The sequence below is a fragment of the Orbicella faveolata genome, unplaced genomic scaffold (assembly GCF_042242905.1).
Source record: "Orbicella faveolata isolate gen_17 unplaced genomic scaffold, um_ofav_v1 contig_35, whole genome shotgun sequence".
Lineage (NCBI taxonomy): Eukaryota > Metazoa > Cnidaria > Anthozoa > Scleractinia > Merulinidae > Orbicella > Orbicella faveolata.
In genome coordinates, this window is record NW_028301564.1 from 3,249,831 (window position 1) to 3,264,894 (window position 15,064).

Below are 15,064 nucleotides of genomic sequence, written 5' to 3' on the forward strand. Positions count from 1 at the left end.
AGAAGTTATAATAATAAATAAAATTTTCATCTAAGGGAAATATATACACCTGGTTTCCTAAGTTGGTGCAGTAGACTTACAAGCGGACAAAGAAATCTGCAAAAGTTTTTTCAAAACCCTTAAGGATTGTTTGGTGATGGAAATCAAAGTTGCCAGTGATGAAGTATTTATTCTTCATGATTGCCACACGCATTAGTTTTAAAATAAAAAAAGAATAATAAAAATAGCATTTGACTGACCAAATAACTACAAAAATCTCTAAAATGTAGGTAGTGGCCTCCAGCCTCCCCTTACAGCTATCCTTTCCACCCATATATTTAGGAGACTGATACGTTTTCAACAAATTTGCCTTCTTTAAGGAAATCACAATGACTTGAAATGTTTCTTGCGACCTTCAATGGTATTTAAATTAATGGTGATGTAATTTCAATTTTCCCTGACTTTAATTCAAAATGTCAATTTGCCCTGACTCAAAGCAAAATTCATTGACCTTTCCCTGACCTTGAAGAATTTTGTTTCCTGACCATTTCCTGACCTGTGGCAAGCCTGTTCTTCACTGCAACTACTTGAATATCAAGACATCAATGTTGATGTGCTGACTTACCCTGTCCTTCATCAGTAGTTCTTTGACTACAAAATCTCGCACAATGGTAGGTCTCTGAGTCTCAAACAGGGTTGGTGCCAAAAGTGCAATCTCACCAAGAGCTGTTAGTGTTGTTAGCAGAAGAGGACAATCATAGCTCAAGGAACTTACAAGGTTCTGAAAAAAAATGTGCAGTACTTTATGATCACTAACAGAAAGTCAACCTCAACTTATGGACATCTCATTGTTATGCTATATAGCCATTTTACTTTACAACATGCAATGTTAGGCCAACCTTACTGTAAAGCACACAAATTATTTTATAAATGTCATTCACCCAAGAAACACAGCAGAGATCTGATAAACCTTTAACGCAATGTTTAAGTATCAAGATCAAATAAGAATTAATTTTGTGGTTTTTGAGATCAAACACAAACCAGTCAATCTGAAGACAAAAAACATCCAGAGCAAATGCAAAAAAAAAAAAAAAAAAAAATTACACTTGAACTTACTCCTAATAATCCCAGGGATAAAACAAAAAACTGTGAATTCCATCTTACCCTTGGGACATGTAGCTCTCAAATTTTGCTTGGCTTGGTCAAGTCTTATTAGTTTGCTCTTTTAATGTTGTAGTTGGTAAATGACTTGCCTGATCACTCGCCCATTAAGCAAGTGGGAATGAAAAGTTACTTGTCCCAGATGACCAAATTAATTACACTTTTTTCAAGCCCTGAATCCCCCTGCAAGAACTTCATGGGTACGATTACATTTTACAATACTTACTGCAAAGACACGATCAAAAGGCTGAGAGGAAGCAGTGGAAATCTTTGCCATGGATCTCAGTGAGTGCTTGGCTTGACATGGAGTTCCTTTGACTGCTAGTTTGGACAGCACTGGGTGATAGTAACTGGTAGATGGAAAAAAAATGCAAAAAACATGGGTTTGAAAAAAAAAAATGTAAATGCAAATTTAGTGCCAAACACAGGGAGTGCTTGTGCAATCACCTGAGCCAGAGGCTCATGATAAAGTGCTTGACAATAATCCGGATCGAATTGGAATTTGGAAATGTTGGCTTTTGAGGAGAGGGGAAAACCGAAGTACCCGGAGAAAAACCTCTCAAAGCAAGGAAGAGAACCAACAACAAACTCAACCCACATATAACACCAGGTCCAGGAGGCGAACCCGGGACACATTGGTGGGAGGCGAGCGCTCTCACCACTGCGCCACCACGGGTTTCATTAACAGCCGGGTACCTCACCAACACAACTTTTTCAACAGACGGTAGTCATAGCCAGTGGCATGAGCAGCAATTCAGCTGTTCATAGTAGGTGCTTAAATAACATTTACTAAACTCACTTTGCTAACGATTTGTTTACTTTTTCAATGCCATCGCCAGTCAAGGCAAGCATCTTTAGTGAGTGATCAACTAAAACAAAAATAATAATTGATATTAATAAACAACAACAAACATTAAAACTACAAAATTCTTCTGAAAAATAAGGAAACAGCAAAATAACCTAAAGTCACATTTGAAAAGCACAAGAGGCATCACTGTCTGATCAAATGTTACTACATTTTGAACTCACCTATTTCTTGATCCTTGTTTTTCAGAAAGACCAACAGTTGCTGAAAAGTGTCATCATTTTGAAATTGTGATGGAAACACACCAGCCAGACTCTAAGAAAGTTCAAGAGTGACTTCTTTTACATTCAGATTGAAATTATAACTCTCCTAACTGACAGCTACATTTAAGAAATAAAAAACATGCACCCTGTTTCTACTGAGTTAAAGAAATGTGGGAGAACCAGAAATGCTGTCGGAACATGAGCTGACATGTGAGTGTTTCCACAGCTTTTTTGAGTTCTCCCAAACTTCCATGAGTGTTTCTATAACTCCATAGAAACATAGAGTTATAGACACACAAAGAACAAGTTTTCTATTTCTTTAAGAAAATTCCTACTTTGATCATCAAAATACAAATTCTCTTTCCTGGCACCATCATTGCATCAACAGCTCATGCTAGATCAGTGTCTCTATTGAGTTATAGAAACACGATTTTAAACCAATCAGGACACATATTTTCTTTATGCTATTTTCTAAACTTATTTTGAAATCCATTAATCTAGCACAAGGCTACTCACTGATGAATAACAGTTCATTAAATTGGATCTGGCTCTAGAATCCTTGATCCTATAAAATAAGGCCATTTGGCATGCATGCAGCAATGATTGGAAAGACAAAAAAAATTGGATCTGGCTCTAAAATCTTTGATCCTATAAAATAAGGCCATTTGGCATGCATGCAGCAATGATTGGAAAGACAGACTCACCAACAGCAGTGCCAACCCTGTTTTTCCAACAGGACTTGAGCCAGAGCTTTCATGCCATTCATACTCATCATCCCCATCATCAGAAAGCCCCTCTACAGCATCCTTCACCAGCTTGAAGAGCTCTTTGATACATTGTTCATCTACAAGAAGAGGAGCAGCACGATCCAGCAGAGCTTTCAGTGTCTCAAGGACAGGGTTCTTTGATCCAACCTTTAATACAACATCACTCTGCCAAATAAAGATACCAGTGTCTAATATCAGGGCAAAACATAGTTCAAAAATAATAACCAAATACAGAACAGTGCAAAACGTTAATTCCCAACTCCCTCTATGAGACACGCCTACAGGGAATCATGGTAGTTGTCTTCATCATCTTGGACTGGATGTTTGTTATGATGAATACAACTACCATGATTCTCTGCATTGTACAAGCATGGAAGCATTGCAAGAAGCACTGTAGCCTAAAGGTTAAGGCAATGGACTCTGGATCAAGCAGTTCACATCTGAGCTATAGTTGAAGTCATTGCAATGTGTTCTTGGCCAAGACACTTTATTATCTCAGGACCTCTCTCCACCCAAGTCTAAAACTGGGCAACAAAGAATTTAATGGAGGGGGTACCCCTACAATGGACTAGCATCTTAACCAGGGGGAGTATAGATTCACTCCTAGTCCCTCAATGCTGTAGAAACCAGAAAGAGCTCTAGCAAGATGGGAGAGTTTGTGTCACGCAAGCTTCACCTTTGTTAATTTATAGGCAGGGATAAGAAACAGGACAAAAGGCTATGACAGCCTACAACTGCCTGCTTTGTATAGACTTCCTGTTGTGGGACAAAGATGTGTCCCACTCTTTGCTTCCCATAAAACAAGCCACACAATAAGTTGCATATTCAGATATAATGAATGAACATACCACTGCCTTGAAAACCTTTGAACATCCTACATCAGGGTTGATGCATATCTTCAGCAATTCTTTAAGTGTGGGCTCCTGAATCATCTGTCGCAGTTTCTTGAGGTTTTCTTGAAATTTAAAAGCATCTGGGAAAGCTCCTAAAAGAACAAATTTTAATTTTAAGTGGTTTCTGTTAGTAGTGGGGTTGTTAGTGGCACAATCCCACAAGAATGACTGAACAATAGAAAACAGTAGAATCATGGAGTAAGAGTTATGTTGAGATTACAGCTTACTTGCAAGGGAAATGATCTTTGACAACACTAGTGTCTCGTTGTCTTGTGCCTGAGGGAAGGAAAACATAATGAAAGATCAGACAAAAATACAGCTGTACTAATACTGATGAATCAAAACATGAAATCAATTACAATGTTTGTAAAGAGACTTGCCTCCTCTGCAGTTGACAACTCAATCAGATCTGCAAAGTCTGAGCGCACTCTAACAAAACAAAAGAAACATTAATAGACTAATAAGTTAGGTAAGCTCATCTTGGGCAGTTTGGTAAATTGGCAAATAATGATTATAGCTCATAACTCACCTTTGTTGGCAAGTCAGAATTCCATGGAAGGCACTTAAAAGAAAGCAAAAAAAAAAAAAACATCAATATTAATATGCTAATCTCTCATTGAACAATAATTACAAAAATGGCTGTAATTGTGCCTGTAACTTAAATATCTTGCTAAAAGGTGTGCAATAGAATGAAAAATAGAGACACGTTGGCTAATGCCTTGAGCAAAGCAAGACAAGTTATACGAAGGTTGCTGGAAAGAAGAAGGTACACCTAAGGAAGAAAGGAATGGAAAGCAACCCAGAAGGTGGGAAGACAGGCAGACAAGCAAGAAGGGAGAAAACAAGGAAAGAAAGAAACTAAGGAAGGGCTAAGCAAGGAGGGAAGAAAAGGAAGTAGGGATAGAGGGGGAAGGGAAGAAAAAAGAAGAAAGGGGAGAAAGAAGGGAAGAGAGAGGAGAGGGAGGGAGGGAGGGAAGAAGAGGGAGGCTAGGAGGAAGGGAAATAAGGGGGCAGGAAGAAGAGGAGGAACAGAGAAGGAAAGAATAAAAATGGGGGGGGGGGGATGCGTCTATCATCACTTTACCTTACTGCTGCATCATCAAGTTTGCAGTAAATATGTAACAATCTTTTCATCTTCTGGTCAGCGTCTAAACTGACTGGTACCAAGCAACCAATCAAAATCCTTTCAACACAAAGCCTGAAAATGTCACACACCTCAAGTATTAATTTCCAATCAATTTGGTAAAAACAGATTTCTTTACTTAATACTTGGAAGAAACATGAGAATTTCAGAAAAGACCATGGTAGTGGTTGGTAAAAACAAATTTTCAATGAGTAATTCAAAGCTTTCAGACATTATTATGTATTCTGTAAGCATTTTTAAAAGTTAAGAGGGGTTCAGAGGAAGAAAAGGTAAGTGTAGCGAGGAGTGTTTATGACTGAATTGCTTCACAATAGACAAGGTTAAGTCAAGTTCAGCATGCAAACAACTTATACATATGTTCTTTAAAACTAACAAAGCAAAACGACATCCAACTGAATTAACATTTGATAAGAGACAGTCCCTGATTATGCTGATAAAGAACATAGTGTAGCACAAAAATTACACAAAAATTGCAAACACAGTCTTAGAAAATTTCACAGAGTGCAAAGAAAATCAGCTTTCCAGCTAGGTGTAATTGGATTATCTGACAGGACTTTTTGCACACACTTTTTCATGTTAGACATCCTGATATACTGATGCAGCCATACTCATGCCTCATGCTGTTATACTGTGGAGGATATAACAGGCTAGATAAAGCTCCTTGTTTCTTTCTCTGCCCTTTTTTTTTTTGTGTTAGACATCCTGATATCCTGATGCTGTCATACTCATGCCTCATGCTGTTATACTGTGGAGGATATAACTGGCTAGATAAAGCTCCAAGTTTAAATGTAAAGGATAACATAAGGGAGATACATAACCTACATATGTCACTCTACAGTTCAGTTCAATCTTCCTCATGCCCTTAGTCACATAAGGCCATTATCACTTCATATGTGGCATTTAAACATAAGGATAAACAGAAAACCCATTTACCTGTTTTCTGGCGTGTTAAAGTAATAACAGTGAAGAAGCTTGCTTGGAACCCAGGATAGTTTCTTAGCTGCTGCTTTGTTGGCTGTAGCACTGCAAAGAGTAAAAGAGAAGTCAATGAAGTTTTAAAACCTATTCTCGATTATTAAAAGATGTTTAATTATAACACAGCAAATAAACGTTAGCTGTCTGGGAAGTGAATAAGGCTCTGCCAACAGGTTGCAAAAGGCACAGCACATTAATGGTTTGTAAGTTGGACTTCACTTAAGAAGTCAAAAATCACATCGATTTACTTGTCTTTCTATTCTAGTGATTTACAAGGACAATAAGATCTTGTGTAATTATTTCCAGCTCTCTTCTACGAACATTATGCATAGAAAGTCTTCAGAATACCGACCCTGTTGTGACCTTCTTGAACAGTTTCCCAAGACACATCATTGCTTCTCTCCTGACATGCCACTATTCATAAATAAAAAATATATATTATTATACATGTAAAAACAGCAAGAGAAGACATGTCGAAACCATACATTGATTTTACACAGAACTGAGTTGATCAAAGCACATCATGTCAACAAAATCCTTGTGATTTAAAAAGCATACCTTCTTATCTCTCATTCTTTCACATACATCATCAAGAAGCTGACAGAGAAGCAAAAAAGATAAGTATCTTTCTCTTACATCCACAAAACGATTGTAGGAATATGCCTCCTTCTAACCTATATAAAGGTATGTGATGTAACTTATAGGCCAAGCCTGTTAAGAAAACTTGACAATAAATCACAAGACACTTTGGCATCAAAGACATGTTCAAATTGCAGAAGTCTATACAGTAGAATAAGGCCCCCTAAAAAGACCAATTACAACACGCATAGTAACTAGGAGGTGTATCAAAAACAACAACTTTCTGTTACATGATAACAAATCTTAATTCATCACTTTAAACCAATCAATGATTTATTAATTCAGTTTGGCCCAAGTTTTAAAGTTTTGTCGTGAACATTTTGTTAAATTCAACTGCACAAGTTGGTAGCAAGTTCTAATACCTGATCAGAAATAGAACTGATATGTTCTGATGCTGCTTCACAGATGGTCGAAACCACTTCTTGTCGCACTCTCTCATCTGGGTCACGCTGTCTCTCGTGTAGTTTATCTCAAAACAAACAAAAAGCCTTCAATTTTAATTGACATAGCTTAAAAGCCTTTAAGCAACAATCAACCAAGTGTGGGGGTGTGAAACCATGGTTAAGTGGTACTTTCGGTCTAGGGTCACGACACTGGGTGTTGGCTCTTGTCCGCCACAGTATGCACAAACTAGGGTTTCTGTACTTTTTCAAAACTTTTATCAGGGAACTACTTGCAGCATTCAACTTAGTGTACACACCGAGTTTGGCGTCCTGAAACCATGGTTAAGTGGTACATCCAGTCTGGTGCCGCGACACTGGGCCTCGCCTCCCCTAATGTGCCCAAACTTGGCTTTTTGTACTTTTTCAAAACTTTTGGTAGGAAATTATTGGCAGCATTCAACTTAGTGTACACACCAAGTTTGACCCTCTAGAACCATGGTTAAGTGCTACCTTCAGTCTAGGGCTGCGACACTGGGCATGGGCTCCCCTAATATGCCCAAACTTGGCTTTTTGTACTTTTTCAAAACTTTTAGTAGGAAACTATTGGCAGTGTTCAACTTAGTGTACACACCAAGTTTGGCGCTCTAGAACCATGGTTAACTGGTACATGTACCTTCAGTCTAGGGCCGCGACACTGGGCATGGGCTCCCCTAATATGCCCAAACTTGGCTTTTTGTACTTTTTCAAAACTTTTGGTAGGAAACTATTGGCAGTGTTCAACGTGTCTCTCATATAGTTTATCTCAAAACAAACAAAAAGCCTTCAATGTCAATTCACATAGCTTAAAAGCCTTTAAACAGCAATCTGTGGTCAAATAGCTTACCAGGGCAATGCTTATCTCAGTTTCAAAAGCATATGGCAGCCAGGAGTACTTCTATTCCTCCTGCATTCAATGCTAGTCCAGCACAGGGTTGTGTCTTGCATTACATTTGCAGTACCCATTTATACAGGGTCTGTATGGGTGTGTAACCCTCTAACACTCTACAACTCACCCGTTAAATCAGCTACCAGGTCAGGGTGATATTGTAGAAACTCCTTGGCTCTCCTGATGCATTCTATACGGACATCAACACTAACATCCACAAATCTGAAAAAAAAAAAATTCACTGGTGAATATTCAAACCATGCATAATTATTTAAAACAACTAATCCAGATTGTCACAAAGTTTTGTAGTAGGCAACTTGATAGGTGTAGAGTACAGTGTAGGTGACTATCGGTAATTATAATTATTTTTACATCTTTTCCTGAAGAATCAGATAAATAGCTCTGCAGAATACATCAGCAGATCATAAAGTAGCAGGACTTGACACTAACTTTTTACACCACTTTCCACATTGGAAAGTAGATTTCAAATTTTATTTTCCATCTCAAAATTTTACTTTCCAAAATGGAGGCTCAACATGATCACTATGCCATGCTGTCTGAGAAAACCCAAGTTGAAATAGATCCATTTCTTCTTGGGATCCTTCACAATATGTATCTGTCAGCATCCTAATTGGTGGATTTGATTGAACCATACCACATGTATTTATCGTACCCAGACCAACTTGACAGCTCTCTCAATACTCCAGTATGGCAGATCGGTACATGTAAGTGCTAGAATGGTGTAAAAACTCCTCCTTTTGAAGACAGAAAGTCATTGTCGGATGGTTACAGACATATTTTTCACTGAAGCCTTTTTAGCATAAAAGTTACTTTCCAGCATAGCCCAAAATTTACTTCCCACATTGGGCAAGTATTTTGTTTCAATTTCACTTTTTTTACTTTCCAAGAAGTAAGTTTACTTTCTGATAAAACTGGGTAGGCTTTAGTGTCAAGCCCTGAGTAGATGGTGATTTTCTCTAGTAGGTGGCTGATATTCATTTCTCTTGGTCAAAATGATTGCAATTAACTTTGCCTCCCTTCAAGTTCCTGTTGGGCCCCTATTTATCGTGCAAGAGGACCCTGAGACCCTTCAAAGAAAATTCCCAGTAAGGACATTGCCTCAAAGTCTGTCTTGAAATTACTCTGCTACAGGTAATATTTTCAACTCTCTTCCCAGTATTTGGACAAGTAGTATTTAACAAACATAGTATTTGATTTGTTACTTGTGATGAGCTTCTTTTGACCTGAACAATCTCAAAGAGACACAGTCGAGGGTGAATATCTTATTTTCGTGTTTACGTATACTTGAAACACAACATTCTTTTACCTTCCTAAGTATGAGTTCCACAGAGGTTTATTCTGAGTTGCTAATTCAGAGTCCTTCTCAGAAAACATCTGGCCCAGTAATTTGGTAACTGCCAGACGCTCATCCACTTCTACACTCTGCAAACAGATTTTGTAAAAAGAAACATCCCTGGTTGATTATTTTTTCATTCTTGTTAACTGCTTTCTTAACAATATGTTGATGTTGCATGAAGAAATTGTACATTACTAACAGTAAAAAAAAGGTAAAGTCTGCATACAAGCCAAGTGAAACATCAGGCCAGTGTTTATCCCCCGGTTTCTGTAGTATAAAGCAACTACAATCCTGGTCACAAGTGTTGGGACAGTTTATGACAGATGAGTTCACAGACAGCCTCTACTAAGACCAAGACCGCATAAGCCCGCCTACCCCCCTCCCCCCTGTTAATGTTGATAAAAATCTTGAAAACAAAAAAAAACCCTTGATAATAGCTTCAGAATAGCTACGTTTCAAGAATTGTTTGCCTCATAGAACAGTCTTCTCCAACTAAGGTGATGATAACATAGATATTCACATCTTATTCCAATAATAACAATTTTTCAGCAGTCATGTTCGCTTTCAACGCAACTGTCTAACCACTTTCTATTGTCCCTTTTTTCTTTTTTAACACCATCTGATCTACTCTTCAGAATAGCTTCATTTTCTTTCAACATTGCTCCGGCGGAGGGGGGGTCTTTTGTACTTGCAAATGTGCTAAACATAAGGCCATAGCACCTCCACACATACATTTCATTCAGGGTAACAATATTGATAATATGAAATCATGTGTTATCCATTTATACAGCTAGGTGACGTGGAGAGAGGCACTGAGAGAGTAAAGCAACTTGCCCAAGAACACAAAGCGGTGAAACCTGCCAGGACTTGAACCTGGACTGCTTGATGCAGAGTCCAGTGAGCTAACCATTTGACCACCATGCCCCCACGATAATATAATAATAAAATATAAGGTGAGGTGAGGTAAGGTGAGGTAAGGTGAGGTAACGTGAGGTAACGTGAGGTAACGTGAGGTAACAGAACAGAACATAATACAATATAATATAATAATATAATATTAATAATCACCTTTAATTTAAACTCCAGCTGTGGCACAACTGACAGAAGTGTACTTGGACAAATTCTGTTTAACTCCAGTATAAGGTCATAAATATTGTCAGCTAGAATACTGTCTGAAGTCTTTCCCAGTGCAATACAACTGTTGAAAAACTATGAGAAACAGAACACATATTTTTACATAACCCTTCAGTATTTAATTGTTTAGACATAATATATTATTTATTTTGGCAATTTAAGTAAGTTCTGTTCCTCTGCAGTTTATAATAAAGCAACTAAAAATTTCAGCTCTTGAGACAAACTATAGATTAAATATTACCAAGGATATAGAATGAAGTGCATCTTACCATTTGTAAGTAAGGTTCTATAGATGATGAAGTCCTCTTAATGAATTCACTTGCTAGTTTATAAGCCACAGGATCTTCACTCTGAATGAAATAAGTTGTTACACTGTAATATAAGAGTCGACAAGCAATGGCCAAAAAACAGTACTGGTACAAGGTAAGCATATCTTAACTAAGTTGGCTTCACACTCAATACCTAGCTGGACATGCTGCACTTAATATAACCTCGGATAATCTAGGAAATATGTAAGAGACCTTTGCAACTGTAGCTAAAAGAGCAATTTATAACAATTTTTAATGAAAACAATGAGTTGTGCATAACAATCCTATACTGAAACTCATCTTGACTTTGAAACTTTACTTGGATTGTTATAAAAACCATGAATCAAAGGAAGGAAATGATCAGTGGAGTTACCTTCTGTGGCTCAATGATGTTGACAAGCACTGTGTCAAGAAGTTCTTGAGGTACAGATTCCCCTTCATGAATGATTGGACACATTATGTCCAACATGAAGTTTACAATCTTGTTAGAATGATTTTCACTGAAAGGTAAGTTTAAATATACCTGCATAAAAAAATCGCTCCTTTTGCAGTGAAAGTGACACGGTTTGGTTTTTCATTGGTGGTTATATAATAAATAGAACATTACACGAATGCATGGCAGTATCCCTTGCATACGAGAATAGATATTTGTGTTCAACTGTACCAATCATTGAATTACGTTAAAAGCAGGAACTTGAAAAAGCACAGAAGCACTTGTTCAAGTTTTAGAATTTGTGATGTGGCACTTATTCAAGGATTACATTTTTTCAAGGGAGGTGTCCATTTTAAAAATCCTTGTCAAAAATCACATAATAATAATAATGATAATGATAATGATGATGATGATAATGATGATGATGATGATGATGATAATGATAATAATGATAATAATAACTATAGCCTTTTTCCTACAAATATCCCACTTGCAATGTAATGTTCTTTGTATATACACTTTTCTAAGGGACGAATAATGTCAGCCGTGGGATATTTTATAGTAGACCATTTTCTCCAAAAAAAAAAAAATTAAAGTGACTGAAAGAACATCTTATAAGGTGATAGCGACTATATTTTATGCAGAAAATCCCACTTACTTCACAACTTGGAAGAACATTTTAAATAACTGCAGTATAATGTCTTGGAAGTCCATGTCCAGGCAAATATTGAACGACTTAACTAATGCTAAACTCTAAAAACAAATAAAGCGAGGGTTAATCAAATGTAACATCTCCTCCTTACTATTGTAAATGCAAGAAATCAAACCAATGTTTTTATGATCAAGACAACATACCTCTAAAAGATAGAAGTACTTTGTGGATAGGTTTGACTTCGTATTTTCAAGCCCCTTCAACTGATTTACCATCATTGAAAACACTGACTGAAAAAATCCAATAATTTCAACATTTCAGTGTTTAGCTTTCAACAAACAGACTTACATGTAAATACGTAGAATCTGCCAGGACTAAAAGTTGAGCTCCCTCTTACAATAAGTTAACCTGGCTTGAGCCTGCAATCCAATCAAAAACCAGTGGCAGTACCTGGGCAGCAGTCAACTTCAAAATAGCATGCGCCCGCAATGAGCTCTAAACCTGAGCCTGCAATATGGTCATGTGATGCTGGTCAGCAGATACCTCGTTTTGACAGGTGTCAACTGACTATAACATGGATGTCCAATATCAAAGATAGATGTACGCTGTGAACCAAGGCTACATGCCTTGGTTAACCTATTGGCTGTAGTATGGTGCTGTCAAGTAAAAGAAAAATAAATTGCAGAGACCTACACAATGATGGCTCAAGTCTACTACGATTATCAGTTGAGAAAGACCCGATGGAAATTTGGTGACAAAGTTTTGGATTTAAAATTAGTGTTGCCACAGGCAACTTTCCTCCTTTCCAGTGGTAACACTATCGTTGCCTGCAATTTTGCCTCCTTTGCTGCAAATGAGATCAAAGGCTGACAAGTTGCCACTGGAAACGGAACCAGTTGCCTGTGACAACAACACAAGTTGAATGTTAAAACCTGGTCACCAAACTTTCGTCAAGCCTTATTCAACTGATAAACTTAGTATCACCTCTTGAGAAGCTAACAAAGTTAAAGAACAAGGAAAAAAGAACAGTATAATTACCTTCAACTGTTCTTCACCGTAAGGAGCTTCTGGAGCAAAAATCCTAAGAATGTCAGCAAGACAACATGCAGCGTACGCTTTGACATCTTTGTCTCTGTGTTTCAGTATGAATGGACTAACAAGAGACTGTGCGACTACTCCATACTTTGTCGCTCCATCTGTTTGGTCACAATTGGATAGTTCATAAGCTAGGTTCTATCAAATGATAATAAGTATATAAGAAATGTGAATGTAGAATAATTTTCTACTAATGGTATTATAAAGGTAGCCCTTTGTAAAACACTGGGATAACTACCAAGTGAAAAGGTGCGGGATGCTTGTTTTCTCAATTAGGGATGTAAATCACTAATTTTGGTCACGAAGAAATGCCACTATTTTTAGCCATCGATGTACATCTTTTAGGGTTGCAATTGAAGAAATGATAACAAAATGCTGTCTTTACATTTTAAAGTCGTATCTGTTATGGGTCAAATGAAGTTAAAAATGCACCCAGATTTAGTGGTTTAATCCAAATTTCCCAACATTTTCACATGGGAGTACCCCCAGCCATCATTCTGTTGTGGCCATGCATTTGCAGCTAGTATTAAAGTGGAAAATGATTTACGTTCATTTGCGCAGAGCAAATTAGAACGTAAGGGCAATATTCAACCATATCAGCCAAACAAGCTTGATTAATAAAGGATTTACTAGATGGCATAAAGGACACCATTTTTGTGGGAAGCAAGTGGAGGCAATGCAGCCCAATCTTGCCAAGTGTCAAATTTTTTTGCAAGTATGACTGAAGAACTGAACTCTGGACTACAGAGAGCAGCACAATTTTTGAACCACTCAGTAGCGTAATGTTGCTTCTGAACCGACCCTACATAGATCTGTGTTGCATAATTTTCCTAATTACCATGAGGTTTTAATTACAAGAAAATCAAAATCACACCTACAAGCTTAAAGGCTTATGCACAGTACCGGTTTACATAACTGAATGTAAGCTTATGTTTTCAAACATACTGTAATGACTGTACGAAGTTGGACCGAATTTCTACCCCTTGACAGACAAGATATTATTAAGATGTGTTGATAGATTATTACTATTTGAACGAGTAACTGCGACATTTAAATGATGGAAAGCCATTGCTAAATATAAATGCAGATATATATATATCATAGAAGCTTATGTAGAGTAAACAAATACAGAGATGAATATAAATAAATATATAGCAGTACTCTAACTGCAAAATCCGACATAAATAAAAGAACTGGAGTCCGGCAGTATAAATTATCCATTCAGGTGTTTTCAATTCGATATTTCGGTTGATTTTAACGAACAGTTCCTGTGCTTATCGAGTACATAAACGCTTAAATAACCAAAATTGCCTCTGAAGCCAGTTAACGTAAGAAAACAAGATTGAAACCCCATCCCATTTCAAAACAGATTCAACTAAATGTCGACATAGAAGTACTTCCCACACTTAACTGCCTTTCAAAACGTTATCTTCACTCACCTTGAGTCTTTTAATGAGCTCATCTTTGCTGAGTCGTTCATGCAAGTCCGTAGCAGCCGCTCTCTTTCTTGGAGACGAACCGGATCCGGACTCACCGCGAGGCATGTCAGCTGGCGTAACGCTTTCGCGGGCTTCAGCGCCTCTAACCGCTAAAAACCTGTTTAAAACACCTCACTGAAAACTGCCTTCTCGTTATCTGGGTTAAAGACGGTTCACTCTACGGGAAAATGTGGATTATTTAGGGTTGTAACACAATTTTTATGGTGGTGTTTTGTTCTCTTTTTCTATCGAACACTTTGAACCAATTGGCGCGAACAGCCCATAATAATCCAATCGCTGACATCTTTTTTGAGATCGCGGGCTCGCACAACTGTTCGATCCCGGGCGGGGGTAGGCGGGGTTCTCCCTTGCTGGGCCTTACAGGTATGTGTGGCGCCAAAGGGTATGGTATTTGAGTCGTTTTGGTCTGATATAGGGTATAGGTTTTAGCCATTTTGGTCTGAAACAAAAGACTATCATAATCTCTTATCTGCAAATAATGTATGGTTTGTGCACTCTGGTCTTGAATTGGGTATGTAACTGATAAAGTGATAGAAGCTGTCCTGAAAAGGTATTTTGATATAAACTAAATTAAGTTCTTCGTTCTTAGCGACTGCCTTGTCATATGCTCAACCACTGATCCTATTGGATCACCAGTTACCCAGTCACCCAG

At 37.7% G+C, this 15,064-nt stretch overlaps 1 protein-coding gene across 1 annotated transcript in view; it reads right to left on the reverse strand.

Annotated features, from left to right (window-relative positions):
- LOC110048699 (sister chromatid cohesion protein PDS5 homolog A-B-like) overlaps nt 1–14,666 on the reverse strand; it is a 33,413-nt gene extending 18,747 nt beyond the window's left edge. Inside the window, exons 1-23 of the mRNA XM_089272788.1 lie at nt 14,353–14,666; nt 12,857–13,051; nt 12,022–12,108; nt 11,825–11,919; nt 11,107–11,233; nt 10,695–10,775; nt 10,360–10,500; nt 9,262–9,377; nt 8,062–8,156; nt 6,989–7,095; nt 6,546–6,584; nt 6,340–6,401; nt 5,946–6,035; nt 4,953–5,066; nt 4,398–4,430; nt 4,249–4,297; nt 4,096–4,144; nt 3,824–3,960; nt 2,913–3,140; nt 2,170–2,260; nt 1,940–2,009; nt 1,367–1,490; nt 605–760 (exon numbers count right to left, since the gene is read on the reverse strand). Of these exons, the coding sequence (XP_089128914.1) occupies nt 605–760; nt 1,367–1,490; nt 1,940–2,009; nt 2,170–2,260; nt 2,913–3,140; nt 3,824–3,960; nt 4,096–4,144; nt 4,249–4,297; nt 4,398–4,430; nt 4,953–5,066; nt 5,946–6,035; nt 6,340–6,401; nt 6,546–6,584; nt 6,989–7,095; nt 8,062–8,156; nt 9,262–9,377; nt 10,360–10,500; nt 10,695–10,775; nt 11,107–11,233; nt 11,825–11,919; nt 12,022–12,108; nt 12,857–13,051; nt 14,353–14,457 (2,391 nt within the window). The 5' untranslated portion in view covers nt 14,458–14,666. The remainder of the gene's footprint in view (nt 1–604; nt 761–1,366; nt 1,491–1,939; nt 2,010–2,169; nt 2,261–2,912; nt 3,141–3,823; nt 3,961–4,095; nt 4,145–4,248; nt 4,298–4,397; nt 4,431–4,952; nt 5,067–5,945; nt 6,036–6,339; nt 6,402–6,545; nt 6,585–6,988; nt 7,096–8,061; nt 8,157–9,261; nt 9,378–10,359; nt 10,501–10,694; nt 10,776–11,106; nt 11,234–11,824; nt 11,920–12,021; nt 12,109–12,856; nt 13,052–14,352) is intronic.
- Between the last annotated feature and the right edge of the window lie 398 nt (nt 14,667–15,064).